At 37.6% G+C, this 15,492-nt stretch overlaps 1 protein-coding gene across 7 annotated transcripts in view; it reads right to left on the bottom strand.

Moving 5' to 3' along the window:
• Nucleotides 1–15,492, bottom strand: part of UNC13A (unc-13 homolog A) — an 89,091-nt gene that overhangs the window by 11,525 nt on the left and 62,074 nt on the right. For 5 of the 7 annotated variants that reach the window (XM_063455906.1, XM_063455910.1, XM_063455908.1 and 2 more), the window contains 10 exons: nt 15,233–15,366; nt 14,432–14,517; nt 13,461–13,587; nt 12,974–13,070; nt 12,659–12,802; nt 11,405–11,494; nt 9,325–9,402; nt 8,157–8,245; nt 7,875–8,027; nt 7,051–7,174 (listed from right to left, as the gene is read on the bottom strand). In XM_063455906.1, the coding sequence (XP_063311976.1) occupies nt 7,051–7,174; nt 7,875–8,027; nt 8,157–8,245; nt 9,325–9,402; nt 11,405–11,494; nt 12,659–12,802; nt 12,974–13,070; nt 13,461–13,587; nt 14,432–14,517; nt 15,233–15,366 (1,122 nt within the window). Of the gene's footprint in view, nt 1–1,607; nt 1,614–7,050; nt 7,175–7,874; nt 8,028–8,156; nt 8,246–9,323; nt 9,403–11,404; nt 11,495–12,658; nt 12,803–12,973; nt 13,071–13,460; nt 13,588–14,431; nt 14,518–15,232; nt 15,367–15,492 lie in introns of all 7 variants that reach the window. The other 2 variants (XM_063455909.1, XM_063455904.1) reach the window with 2 other exon arrangements.

The following is a 15,492-nucleotide window of genomic DNA, read 5'->3' on the forward strand; positions in this document are numbered from 1 at the left end:
ACAAGTGTATGTCAGCAAGTGTGAACATTTGTTAAGAAGGAAGATGGCTTGTTGTCCAAAATTTTTGGGCGAGGGTACCCATAGTTGAATAAGCGTGAATGAATATGCACTTGTGAGGAGTGCGTTTTAAGCATAGAATATAAAATGTAAATGATAGACCAATGTACTGAGAAACACGAGCTTGAAGGGTGAGGATGTCCACCCAGGCGGTATGAGAAAAATAATGGAAGATATACAGGAGTAGAGTGAATTCTTTTTATTGATACATGATTGCAAGTAAAGGGTTACTATGCACGGATACAAAGAGTGCTTTTCTTTAGATAGTGTGAGAATGCGTAATAGAGAATGCTTTTTATTCTGTTACACTAAGTGTGAAATCTGGCAATTAGACCATACTCAAGACAAGACAATGAAGTAAGCGTGTCACACAGACAGCGTGCGTGTCAGGGCAGCACAAGGAGACAGAAGGAGTAACAGCAGAGAAGGCACAGGAGGCTGACAAAGGCAAGGACACCTATTTCTGATGTAGGCTATTCATCTATATAAATAAATGATTCAATGTTTAGTACCCTGCCTCACTTTACCAGAATATAATGGGTGCTGCAAGAATTTTATTGTTTTGTATAATTCTTTTGAGAATGTAATTTTATATAGTTCTGCCTTCTAAACTCTATCTATCTGTCTGTCTGTCTGTCTATCTACCTACCTACCTATTATCTATCTATCTGTCTGTCTATCTACCTACCTATTATCTATCTATCTGTCTATCTATCTGTCTATCTATCTATCTATCTGTCTGTCTGTCTGTCTGTCTATATCTATCCAGCTCTATCTACCAACACATGATTAATGTATCATGAAACACTCCTAGTTTGAGATTATTATATGTGAAAAGGAAATCACACGTTTTACAGATTCTCAGAACTAAAGACAACAATAATTGACCTCTCACAACGATTTAAATCCAATTGCCTCATCTTAGTGTTGTGTAAATGGTGATATTTATTTACCTAATGACTCACTTTTCAATAAGGGTTTTCATTCCTGAACAAAATATACGTATATGTAGCGTGTAAACACTGCATACGTTGGATGTCATTGTATGAAATGACATTTCAGCTAATAAGAACAAATACCGGTAGATTTTTTTTTGTTTTTGCAACAGTTTTGTTTCTCTTGACTTTTCCAAAATTAGACGTAAGGGTCTGGTCTTAGTCTAGAAAGTACCTAAGTATAAGAATTGTATGACTCAATACTGCATCATGCTCTGTTTAAATCTGAGCATCCCAAAATATTCTATTATTATATATTCTATATTTCTATTTTAATGCTTGAATACAGAATTTTTATGTCTAAAGGAAGAACTAGCGTAGAAAGGATGGGTTGAGAAGGGTGGTTAAAGTGGACAGAACCACGAGTGTTTTAGCTACAAAATGCAGTAACACATGCACCAGCACTGACAAAGTTGACAGTACAATAGATACCAGTTGCCAGCTGATACAGACATAAAAGGGGCCACCAGAGCAGAGGTAAGAACAAGGAGCAGAATCACAAACGACAAGGACCAGCTAACTGAGGCCATACAGAAACACAAGATAACTACTTACTATCATCTGCATGGACGGGGAGCAGAGGAGGAAAAGTACAGTCAGAATTCATTACACAGAGTTATGTGTTACCAATAGCTTATTGTCAACTATCCATGCGCCTATAAACTCTGCCAATGCAAAGGAACTATTTTCTGGCCCAATCATATATATAGGGCTCTATATATATATTTTGATACAGTTATCTCTGCTATCTACGCTCTTGATATTGTATAGTGCTTTTTTCTAACTGACATGCTAGGTATCCTACTAAGTCTGTGTCTGTGTCAAGTAGACCTGGCTAACGTGGAATTAGAAGGAAAAAAACCTGTCCTGCCATTTACTACTAGAAAATGATTTGCTTTTTGTCAACAGATCACAATGCAATACCACCCAATCAAAATGTAAAGAATACTGCACCCATAATCTATTCTGAATTATAATTTTAACACAGCAATACAAAATGCACAAAATATAGATTTTTTTTTTTATTAAGTAACATTTTTTTAACCTGTAGGCTGTTACCAGAAATACATTCAATCATGTTTAAACTCAACCCTAGTGTTTTGTCTTGTTTCATATATGTTTTAAAATAACTCTTTAGCACACATTTCTATTTAAATGGCAATTGCTGCCTCTTGAGTTTAGCTCCACTGAGCTAACTAAACCAGGAAGTAACAGAACCTAATGTCTGATTGACAGCCAGGGGGGTGTAACAAGGTTAATTTCATAAAAGCCTCAATTTCTATCGAAACCTGCACTGTTTGTAAAATGAAAAAAAAAGAGGATGCGCTCGTCACACATGATGCACTAAAGCAAGTGCTTTAGGCGTCTGGAATGCCCCTGTAATGTGTGTTAGGGTTAGTGCTAGAGATTTTTTAGGGCTATGGCTGACCATAATAGTTTGGAGTGCATGTCTAACACTATTTGACATCACTGCTGAACTACCAATTCTTAGGACTCAATGGTGCATTCTTTATCTTAATAATGCAAATCGGGTTTCTTAAAAAATATGCAATCATCAACAATGACTGACCCCATAGTTTAGCTATCTATTGGTCCCATTTAAATTATATTTTCTCGAACTTTTTTTTACCAATTTCAACATAGAAACTGAGTAAAACAAACTAATATGAATGGGAAGGCACTTAAGATACAGAACAAGGTCTGAATGCTCAACACGTGTAATCTGTAAAAATAAAATTGATCTGGTACATTTGATCTGGTCCACACATAAATTAAAGGATTATTTATCATAAATTGACAATATTCAACCATGTAACCATAGGCAATAGTAATTTCATTAAGACAAAAAAAAATGCAAGATGAAGATATTGTGGAGAATGGAGAATACTCTGATAAATCTTTGTGGTTTCTAATAAATGGTTACTGATACCTTACACTGATCATACTTGTTTTCGACTTTTTATTTGTTCCCTTTCGCATGTGAAGGTTCGCGGAAAATAGTGATGCTTAAAAAATAAATAAATAAAAGCACTGCAATGATGCTGCTTTGAAGTGCACAGCTTTATTACAATAATTTTATTTTCTAATCTCATCTAATTTTTATTGTTTATCAGCTGAGGTTTTACAGGTTGATATCATTCCTCATTCGTTTACCTATCAGGGTCTCGGGTTTCAAAACCCTCATCTTTACCTCATGTGGGCCTCTCTTCCTTTAGTTTGCAAACCCGAATTTTGTGATCTGTGCACATTATTATAAAAACAATTATAGAATTTTTTTTACTATATACAGATTAACATAAAGTTACTTGTGCACTGTATTCTCACTGTGCCAATATAAGCCATGCAAGGCCCGACATGTCCCCTAGCAAGACACAACCATGTATAGGTAAATAAAAAGAGAAGGGAGTATGAGGTCTATAACGACCACTATAGATGTTATAGCTTTAGAGGTCGGGTCGGGTTGGGGCTTAGCGTTACACTTTTGTTGATCTGTCGAGGTTAATAACTGTATAAACAATCACAAACTATGACTGCACCCCCATCTTTTGCTACTCCTGCCTATCTACCTGTGGTTCGCAGATCCAGGTTTTGTAACCCGGGCATTCTATTATTATGGAAATATGCGAAGAGACTTAACTATTTAAAGCTAGAATTGAACGTAAGGTTATCTAAAGACTGTGTTCACATTGCGTTACCCATTCTATGCAAAACCAGACATTGCAATACAGAGGCAAATGTATAGAGAAGATAATGGCAAAATGTAACTATATACAGCTAAAAGCATAAGGGATTGGGAGGCTCTACTCTTTGACCTCTATGATTGAGCCGGAGTACCAGCTGGTCTCGTTGCTTGTAGTCTGTATCTCCAGTGCCACTGGGGAAGAGCCACCATCACCTGTCCTGTGCTCTGCAGGATTTAAAAGTCCAGAGGATCCGTGCAGCACATCTTAAAAGAGGGCAGTAGCAGTATGAGTTCGTCTGCAGCATAGTGTTGCCAGAGACACATCTGGAAAGGGTTGAAGAGTGAAGCCCTGGTAGGTCAAGTCTAAGGTATTTCAAGATCTTCTCCTTAAGTACGTAGTTTGCCATGCAGCAAATCACATCATTTGGAGGGTCTGCAGGTGTGCTCCGTGGTCTCAGGGCCCTATGGGCTCTCACAAATTCGATCTGAGTATGAAACTCTCCGCCCAGTAGGTTGTTAAATATTTCCCTAAGTGTGTCTCACAGTTTTGATGGCAAGTCTTCACTTCAGGGAGTCCATTGAGGCGTAAGTTGCTGTGATGGCTCCTATTATCTAGGTTCGCTATGTGGTGGGCTTTTTTTTGGAGTAGTTCTGTCAGGCAAGCAAGTGTATCTGTCATGGCTGACTGGTCCACCTCCAGCTGCCCACGCTGTCGTTAAGGCCTAAGGATATCATCCCAGATAAATTGTAGGTCAGTCCTAATGGAGGTCTGGAACACTGTGTTCACCTCTCGTAGGTTGACCTTTTGTGGGTAAGGCTCTTACTAGGGCTAGCCAGTCAGCAGTCCCTGGGTAATCTTGTTCTTTCTAGGAGGAGTGTGGCAAGGACGGGCCAGTCACCAAGTCAGACCTTGAGCCCTGTTCTGGCATGGTCATCAGGTGATGGGGCAAGGAGGGGGTCGGGTCGGGTTTTTTGGGTTCCAGGAATCAATAAGCTCCCAGAGTGTTCTGTGACTTCCGCATTATCCCCGTAGGCAGGGAGAATTGTGAAGGAGTAACACGCTAATGCAGCCATCTTCCTCGGTGGCTCTGCCACGCCCTCCCTTGAAATCTTTTATGATTGGTCTAGATGCAGGGATAGGCAACCTTTAGCACTCCAGATGTTGTGGACTACATCCCTCACAATGTTCTTACACCCACAATGAAGGCAAAGCATCATGGGAGGTGTAGTCCAAAACATCTGGAGTGCCGAAGGTTGCCTATGCTTGGTCTAGAGGATAGGAGGGACTTAAGGATAGTGGGTGTTTAGGCTTAGGGAGTTCACAGGATAAAGCCCACTCTGTGACAGCATTATCAACAGAAACATAATGACACTACATTTTTCCATCATTATAGTGTGGATATAATGAACAGTGAAATTTTTATATTGACTGTTAAAAGTAGATCATTTTCTCTGCTCCTGAGCTAGTCTAACATTACCGAACCAAAGTTGCCTGACCTAACCCACTTTTAAACTACTGTTGCTGATTCATAGCTGCCTGTCCGAAACCCTGGCTAGTCTTACATAACGGAACCAAAGACAAACATACTGTAGTAACACACATGGACACAGCTATTCACATCCATCTCTAGGCAACACATTCATAGTTTTGATAGTGTTAAGTGATAGGTATATAAAGCGTAGCAACTTTTTTTATCTATAATTTTTAAGCCATTGTGCTGTGTACAGAGAGAATTTGTAGCACAATAAAAGGGACTGGATTCGTCATAATATTTAAGAATGTATAGTACCTAGTGGGTGAGGTTACGAACTGGAAGGTTGGCCACAATACAGTTTATAGCAGTGAGAGCTCGCACAAGGCTAAACCATCTTTCTCATACAGGGTTCTCACACTGCAATAGTCCATATGCATTAGTTTATCTCGGTTCCTAATGTTAAAACGGGAAAGCTTTGTGCTAGCAGGTTCTCATGAACCTTTAGAAATCATTAGATCCTGGGTGAATAAACCTAATAACAAAGGGTAGTAGCTTGTATGAAAATAAATCATTAAGTAGCTAAATCTCTAAGTACACACATTGAGAATAAATATCCTTGCTCTAAAATTTTTTTTAAAAAGCAATTCTTAAAGTACCGGTATATATAAAAGATAAAAAAAAAACAATATTATGTAACAAATAAAAACACAAGAAAGGGAATATAATGCGAAAGCAAGAATAATAAAACTAAATATAGTTCTATTCTTCTCCCTATACTCCTATACCGACGTCAAGCAGATAAATTGAAAAAAATTAATTTTGGAAAACTGAGCAGGTAATTGTACATTTAAGGGGTAAAAAAAGTCAAGGGGGAAAAGAGGGAGTTACCCATCGTCGCAACACACCAAGAAATCCTCAATTTATTACACACAGCATGAATACGAAAAAGCTCATTTGTGCTAAACCCACAAACTGTAACATTTACTATATTTCATTTTTGCAGGAAGGCTTTTTTTTTTAGCAGCTCAAATGTGATGATAACTCTGAAAGTGCAGAAATTCTGAGTCAGAAGGAACTTGAGGAGCATTCCTAATTCTGGTCTCCTTTGATTTAAATCATCTTATAAGAACTGGAAGGAGGTAGCAAAAGCCTAAAAATAAGATTATATTGAGAAACAGGCTGTCTGAACAGAGAGAGTGCAAAGATGTGGTTTATGTAGGAAATAGGAATAAGTGGTCAGAAAGTGGCAAGATTGCTTTCTGTTCCTCCTATTGCAAGCTAGAGCCAAGGTAGAATTGTCATTAAAGAGTTACTGCATAACCACTACAACCTGCTGAATGAAATATGCACAGAATTGACGTTAGCCAGTCTGGAACGCTAGTTCCAGGCTGACTGATGACGCCCCAATGAGGCTGCAAGAGGTGGAGTTACACTAGCAGACAGGTTGAACTCCGTATGTGCAGCTTTTCCCACTGAAACGCTGCACATACAGACTCCAAGGTACCATGACCACTTTAAATCACTGAAGTAGTCATGGTGTTTGCAGTATCCCTTTAAGGCCTCTGTGGTGTGGTATACTGAAGTTCCACCACCTGGCAATATCTGATGGTTTCAGTAACATTAGAAATAGTGGCTGAATGGCACAGGAAGAAGAAAAAAAGATCAAGTTATGTCTGAATTAAAGCTATGCTAGCACAGAAACTTTTTCTTTTTTTTGTATTTTGTAAGAAGTGCAATGGACAGGAAGATCTGTATATCTAAGCTCTACATTTGTCTCTTCTCCAGCTGCTAGGATGGACCTCCACAGTAGACTGAACATGTGTTTCTAGTAAAGACTCACCGTCTGGTCCGTCAGTGGAGGAAGGACGATAATTTTTTCCATAGTATTCATCACAAGCTTCCAGAGCTCCTTCAGAACACGTTTCAGCACAGTCTTCTCACAAATCTTAGCAAATAGGGTCAGGCTGAAACGAAAAAAAAAAAAAAATACTCATGGAGTAAAAGGAAAAAACAAGAAAGCAATTTAAATTGTACAACTGTATATTTTCAATTATCCAATTATTATTCCAGTATCAAGAATTTCTCGCCCATTTTAGTCAAAAGTTTTTTAACCCCTTTCTATCCACAGGAACTTGTCATCTAGTGGAATTTTTAACTCAACAATTAGTAGTAACAAGGTAAATATGTAACAAAACAGATTGAGAAGCAACAAAAGGTTCCAGCAATATCAAAACTGACTACAGGCTTTAAAGGAACATTGTAGACACCATAACTACTTAAACAGGTTGAAGTACTTATGGTGTCTACATTTTGTGTCTACATGTTTTTCTTCAGATGTCTAAATTGTTCCTTTGTATTTTCTATCTATTAGTATTTTTTGTGTCCAACTCGTCTTGTTACAAATATGTGTCTGTTAGTCCACCCATTGTACAATGCTGCGATATTTGTTGGCACGTTATAAATAATAATAATAATATTAATCTAATCCTACAATGGATTATATCCAGAAAATAAATTACTATTTAGACTTGCCATATCGTTCTCTGAATGAATGTCTGTGACTATTACTGACATTTAACCAATTCCATTCTAATGAATATATTTCTCATATGTGTCTCTCAGTAAAATCATGCTCTAGCAAATATATATATATATCCTTCTCACTTGCTGTCCAAAGGATCCAGTATCGGCTGTAACACATTGTCTGCATCTTGCGCGACGCTGCTGCAATTACTGGCTGGTACGTTGCCTGTCCCCTTCACCTGGCTGAGAATTTCTCCCATCTGCTTCACACACTCTTCAATGTGTGGCTGGAAACTGTACGTTTGAGGAGTGGACGAAGCATTGGTCAAAAGAGACAAAGAAAACAAGACAGAGATCAGAACTTGCACACAAGAACTCAATGTTCCATGATGGACATACTATAATAGTCTTATCTTCACTCACCTGGTGGCAAATACACTGCTCAGCTTATCCAAGACTTTGTTGAGTTTTACCTGCAAATCTTTTAGAATGGTGCTAGTTTCTGGGTCCAGCTTAAGGAGGCAAAACAAGAAACAAGGTAAAAAAAAAAAAAAAAAGAAAAAGGCAGGACACGGAAAGTAAATTAATGAATGTGACCTGAAACTTTGGACCTTGCGGTTGGTGTTACACTTCACTTGCCAAGGAATTAAGTTTCATGTGGTTCGATGTTTGGCAATTTTTTATTTTAGAAAAATTTCAACATTTAGTTTCTACATTTTATACTAAGGTCCATGGGCAGGCATATTTCGCCCATATGAGCCCTGGCTATCAGCCAGATTCTCCCCCCCTTCCCGTCTCACTAATAGTTTTAGGCCAGAGGCATGGTTTAACATAGCCTAGAGGTGTAATCATTCACAGGCTACTACCTGTTGTTCTAAAGCCCAATTACTCTCCCGCGCCACTCTCAGCAGGACAACGAGGTCTAACGGGATGCCACCTCAGATATTTTATTTTTTGTTTCTTTAGGTAATAACTGGCTGCAGATGTTCTTTACCCCGCAACACAGTTCTTACTGTAGACCCCACCGTGCTAGCTAATGCACATTTAACATAGCTTAGAGTGCCTCAATACGAGGCCAGCCCCTAGTAGGAAACCCTCAAAAAGTTCCACTTTATCCAATCATACAACCCTTGGCTCATGGATTAATTTTTCGGGATATGTGTTTTAATGTCTGCTTATTTCTATGTCTATTTTCTACCTTTGTTACAACTTTATTTCCATGTCTATTTTGTATCTTTTGCATTTTACCTCTCTCACGCCTGTGAGCTGAGCATATATAACAAATAAAAAACTAAAAAATTAACTAATGTGCCAATAGTTTTAATGGTTTCATCACTCCCGTTGTATTATAGTTGTTTCACCTACACGGCAGCTGATTTTGGAAATTGTGTGACATATTACACATTCGTATATCTTTCCAGTGTAACTCTGTCAATACGTAAAATGTATGTTCCAGCATGATTTTAGAGGGCGTTTAAACATGGTAAAACGCTCCAATAAATAGGCTGCTCTTAAATAGACATGGTGTGACTGGCAGGTGAATGAAAATGACACAAGAGAGAACTGGGCAAAATAGACGTAGAGGTCTTACCTCCTTCCCACCCATTGCTTCAAACATCTTCTCCAGTTGGACCCGTAGCTGTTGAATGTTATTCATCAGGATGCATGGCTGTAGAATTTTTTTTTAAAAAAAAGTATGTTAACGTAAAAAGAATAACGTCAGCTTTATCTATGTTATTACTGTTTTTTTACAAATATTAAACCATACTTCTGATACGACTGTGCTAAGAGCTGATGCAAGGGTTGTTGGTTACACAGACGAAGATGCATTTAGCTGTTTCCCCCCCCCCCCCACTACTTAAACATTGCATAAACTACATTTACACAGAGTACCATGTACAAACACAAAGATTAGTGGTTTGGAGCTTCGTGATACTCATCCATGATACATAATTCTGTGATCGGCATTGCTTTGGAGGTCTGGTTTTTGCACGTTACTTTGACCTGTAATATGCGGTGTGTATGAATGTATTACAGAGCTCCAGAGCGGAAAACCACCGGTGTGCATCAGTTGATCACAGAATTCCGCAACAATAAATCTTACAGTAACGTGCAGTCTGTATGAGTGTATCACAGAGCTCCTCCACATTAAAACTCACAGCGGTGTGCAGATTAGAGTATCACAGAGCTCAAAAGCTATAACAAATATTTCTTTAAGGATATTCAAAATGGAAATGTTGTGTTTACTGTACATGCATTTTTTGTGTTTTTAAGTTCCCAATTGTGTAACAAAGCTTATTTAAACTTTATTTGTTCTAATTGTTTATCCAGGATTTGTTATTATGAGTTTTGTGTTGTTGCTTCCGTATGTCATCGACTCGGGGGAGGTGTTTGTTCTTCTCGAGTGCAAAACGTTTCCGAATTTCAAGGTGTTGGCTAATTAGTTGAAACACCAGAAATGTGTTTTCAGTGACATGCCAAGTTCTCTTGGATGTTTAATGGTCCTGTTTATGTGTTAATAAATGTTTGGCGTGAATGTGATTGCCTAAGCTTGGCTTCTTAATGTAAGAGATGTGGCACAATGTCAATGCTGAATAAAAGTGTCGTAACTGAGTCATTTTGATGGGCATTGTCGACTTTAATGTCTCATAGCAGATATGAAGAAAGTCAGGTCCAGGCATTTAGGATATTGCAAAAAGTAGATTTATTGGAGCAAAGGAGCAACGTTTCGGCCTGCACAAAGGCCTCTGTGCAGGCTAAAACATTACTCCTTTGTTCCAATAAATTTGCTTTTTGCAATATCCTAAATGCCTGGACCTGACTTTCTTCATAGCAGAGGTTAGCATAATGATTGATTTACCAAATTACAGACTCTGATCAAAGCCATGAAGTCCCTCTTGTGGCTCTAGTGGCCTCTAGAGTTGGAGTTAACCCACAAAGGTATTTATTGCAGTTTCTTTTTTCTTTTTAAACTGCAATAATTACCTTTGCACCTACACCACTTCAATGAGCTGAAGTGTGTATAGTGTCCCTTTAAGGACCAGTGACAATATATGCCGTCATAATAAACTGGTATTCAACCCCACCATGAGACCACCATCAAGATTCATGATATTACAGTTTTTCTCTATTCTCTTGTTCTAAATGGGGTTGGTATCATATTCAAAGATGGAAAGACCCACTCAATTGTCAACTGTACGGCCGTATAGAGGTACTAATGCTAAATATACCAGGTATTCCAGACATTTAAAAGGGACCAGTCTGTGATGATGGCAAAATGTTGGCCCTTTAGGGTTTAATCTTCCATGACATCCCTAAAAAAAGAGGTGCTCTAAATAAAACACAACAAGCCATATAAGAAAGCTTGCCCTTATTAAAGGAATGCTCAGACTAACAGCTACCAGTGTAAGTTAGTAAATATTTTGTATCAGCTATAAATTCTGAATAAAACCAACTCTTATGATATGTTCACTGGCGCATGTTGCTTATTGATCACTTATAACGCAGGGACAATAAACAGCATGAAACAATATATATCCCCAGAAACAACTGTGCAAAGTTTGCCTTTAACAATACTTTTTTTTTTTAGGTAAAAATAGGTGTTTGTTACTTGGAATCTGTAAAACATGAGATTTGCTAATTATATGCAAGCTATAAAGTAGATACATCACCACTTTCTCTTCTTTTTTATCTTTGGAGCAGTATGAAGCAAAGTCTTTGGAGATTATCTCAGCATACTGTAGAAGAATGTTACTGATTGTCTGCAAATAGCAAGAAATTAGAGAAAGAGAGAGACAGTTAAAATGCAAAAATAAAAATAAAAAATCTAGTATGTGTCATACAGATCTGTAGTGTACGCTAGTTAGTCACATCCATCGTCAAAGCTTTTTATAAATCAATTTGGCACTTCAAAATATAAAGCTTTAAAAAAAAAGTTTAATCCTGAAATCTTAAAGGGAAAAAAGTACTAATTGGCCAAGGTAGTGAAAAGTGAAAGAACGTGAACTCAATAGAAAGACATTTAGTAGATTATAAAAAAAAATAAACATTATAATAAAATATAGTACAACAAAACAACATGGTTAAGTGATAAAAAAAATAGCTGAGAGTGAGCTATGTAAAAAAAGACATATACATGAGACTTGCCAAATTATACACTAAGCTGTGAGTTGTCAGAAATTAACCAATGGTTTGCAAATGTTAGGCCTAAATATTAGAGCAAACTTTTTAAATTTTATGTAGTATTTTTCCAACTTTCAGTAGATCAATGCGTTGCAGTACAGAGAGAAATTCAATTTAAGCAGGTCTGGGTTTGTAAGCTTCATAAGGGCAATAAAACCCCTACAAACAAGAAAAAAAGAAAAGAAAGGGATTGGACGTAAGTAGGAGATTCATCCCAAGAAGTGACCCAGCAAGGTACCCACAGGATCACATTTCAAGTTATGTTTTTATTTCCTAAGAATAAAATGGGAATTGGGGGTATACCCAGAACATGTATTTCCATGCAATGGTGCTGCCGTAAAGACGAAAACATATACATGTTTTTTTTTCCCAACCACAAAGTTGCTCTATAGTAACGGATAATGATTTAGTAATCAATACTAATTAAAGCATAAAATACATACATGGCATAAGATCACCTACATATAAATATATATATGGCTATTTTCTCTCATATTTGGTTTGTTTGTTTTTCTTTGTCAACCAGAGTTGAATGTCGGCAACTCTACCACCATTGGTAACTATTTGTTCTTGTTTGATTTTTCAAAGTCAATTCAAAATAGAGCATAACAAAATACAGCATTACGTAAAAGTGAGTAAAAACAAAAATAAACACTAATAGATACTGAACCAGATTATTTAGAAGAAAAAAAACCAACAAACAATAAAAAAAGGAAGCAACAAACGAACATAGTCATTATTACCTTTGCAAATCTGCGCATGTAATGTCCCACAATCTGTGGGTCTGGGCATTCTAGCTTCTTAATGATCTCGAAACTCTGGTTAAGTTGTGAGAAGACATCCACCACAGAGCAGGAAAACAGTGCATGTTCTGAGGTCTGCTGGAACTACAGGAGAAGATGGAAAAAGAGTCGATGGTGGCCATATTTATGTACTCATGCTCTACGTTATGTTGACAATGAACCAGTAAATTAAAAAACAAAGTTACGCATTATGTTTATAAATATGACCCATAGGATTTGCTCCCTCATGTCCGCTTCAAAGTGAGATCTTCTTACCCCATCTTTTTTATCTCTCTCTAAGGCTCCATGTAGGAAGTCTCGGGACACTTCTTCATTCTCATCCAACCACTGGATAACGAATGGCTCAAACCAGCTGTTAATGGTCAATCGACAAGAAAGTAAAGGCTAATTGTATTCTCGAGTCACACAAACATTTTCACATGTACGCTACGATGTTGCAACTACAACACCACTTCAGACAGTTACTGCAGGTAAGTTTATAAGGCCGAGCTGTGTTAAATTGGGAAAGCTGAGCTGCATGTCTCTTAAATGAGGTTTATGCAAATATGCTCAGCAGTCTCACTGAAAACAGGAGAAGGATCCGAATTGGCTGAGATAACTCAACCAATTCTTGATCACTGGAGAAGCTGCCGATATGCCACAAACAAGGGTCAGTACAGGCAAAACCTGTACATGTACACAGTTTAGTTACCATGGGCATACCACAGTGTTTTTCAATCTTTTTAATGGAAACGTCACTTACGCTGGGTATTCTGGAACTTTACTCTTGAACGATGGAAGCTCAGTAACATATTCATTGTACAGCCACTTGACCTTAAAGTGTAAGTTCATGTAGTCAGCGCTCTTACAGAGGCGATGCTTGTCATGCTCTACGGAAAGGAGACATAGCAATAATGAGTTATTAGGAATCTCTGAACTGTCTAGCCACAATCAGCTGCAAATGGATTGCAACTTTACAAAAAGCCCATGAGTTGGACATCATTTCTGAGTTATCAACAACAGGTCCACCATATCCACTTTCAGGTTTTTTTAATTACTTAAAAAAAGCAAATGTTTTTTTTTTCCTTTTTTGGCTATTTTGGCCTTAAATTTGAAATTTGCTTTGAATTTACTTTGAATCCCCAACAATCCTCCCTTTAGTTAATATCCCTGTATGTTTTCACTATGTATATCACACCTCAATGACGATGAGGAGTACATAAAATAACCTGCTATTCGTAGAATTCATATTGGGCAGGTATGATATCAATTCAGGACTTGATGAGAAAACTAAATAAACTACGTATACTTTTCCTGGTTAAATAATAATAATAATTACAATGGGTGGACTAACAGACACGTATTTGTAACCAGACGAGTTAGACACACAAGAACAGAGAGATTGAGGACCCTGCTCAATAAACTAACATGCTAGAGGGAGTGGGGTATAGTGACACAAAAGGTTAGGGTAGAAAAGTAGGTTTCTAGGATAGTATTCATTGAGGGCTTAGTGTTTTGTTTTGATGACAGTTTCAGGAGAAGAATCAGGGTGCTGGGAGGGAAAGCTGTTCACAGTTTAATTGATATGCTTTCCTAAAGAAGTAAGTTTTCAAAGATTTTTTGAAGGAGTGGAAATTGGGTGAAAGTCTAACAGAGAGGGGAAGGGCATTCCATAGGAGGGGGTGGGGGTGGGCGGAGAGAAAGGGGGTAGGAGAAGTGGTGTAGCAAACTTACCTTCCATGGCATATTTCATATCCTGTGCAAAGAGACTCCACATGACTTCAGCACTAATCTTACCAACATTTAGCTCCTGTGGAAACCTAGTCAAAGAGATACAATTGTTAGACTGCGAAAACCACAAAATGGACAAGAAGGACGAAAGCTGACAAGTTAAGAAAGAGGAACTATAACATTATATCTTTATTTTATCTCTATTTCCCTTTAAAGTTATAGGTTCCCTGTTCACATTAGCTTTATTATTTCTCATTCATCCCTCCTAGATGATAAGAGTTCCACAGGACTGCCAGAAATTGGTTGAATGTATGGATGCAATTAGAGAGAGAACCCTGGTTGACCCGGCAAATTATTTTTAACACCACCGGTAATTAGCAGTTCTGTGAAATCCCACTAATCTATATCCCCTCACCAGCTGTACATCCCACATGTGCTCCATAGGTATAAAAGGCTTGCTGGACTTGTATACCAGGAAATCAATAAAGACAAGAATGTCTAACCATTCCTATTCCATAGAAAGAATCCCGACCAGGTGTATGGACTATAAATAAAGGGATCATTTTTGTGGAACAAGGAATGCTGTACCGGCTTATATTTACTTAACAAATAATGCCATTAAAAAGGTTCAGATTTTCTGCACATTTTACATAATTCCCAATCAGTATGTTTTAGATAACACCTTTGTGTTATTTGGTTTTCCTACAAATTGTTAATTTCTCAATATCTCCAATATTTAGTATTTTATCCATTGAGGCCTCCCTGAAGAATATCTTCATACAACATAACCGTTAGGACACTTACTGATTCAGGCATGGCGTATATGAATTTTTATCTTCTTCTATGATGGACACAATCAATGTAATAAGTTTGGACCAAAAATCCAGGTTCTTGATACTTGGACCTTGCTCATCAGGAGGCAATTCACCTTTCTTTGCCTTCAAAACATGAAATATAGTATTGAAACGGTTATTGTATTCATTCTAAAAGCAACAAGAGTATCTAGAAAATAAACAAAGGCTAATATAAACTTGGCCCACATTAAAAGAATACACTCTTATAAA

This window comes from Pelobates fuscus, chromosome 5 (genome assembly GCF_036172605.1).
Source record: "Pelobates fuscus isolate aPelFus1 chromosome 5, aPelFus1.pri, whole genome shotgun sequence".
NCBI classification, from domain to species: Eukaryota; Metazoa; Chordata; class Amphibia; order Anura; family Pelobatidae; genus Pelobates; species Pelobates fuscus.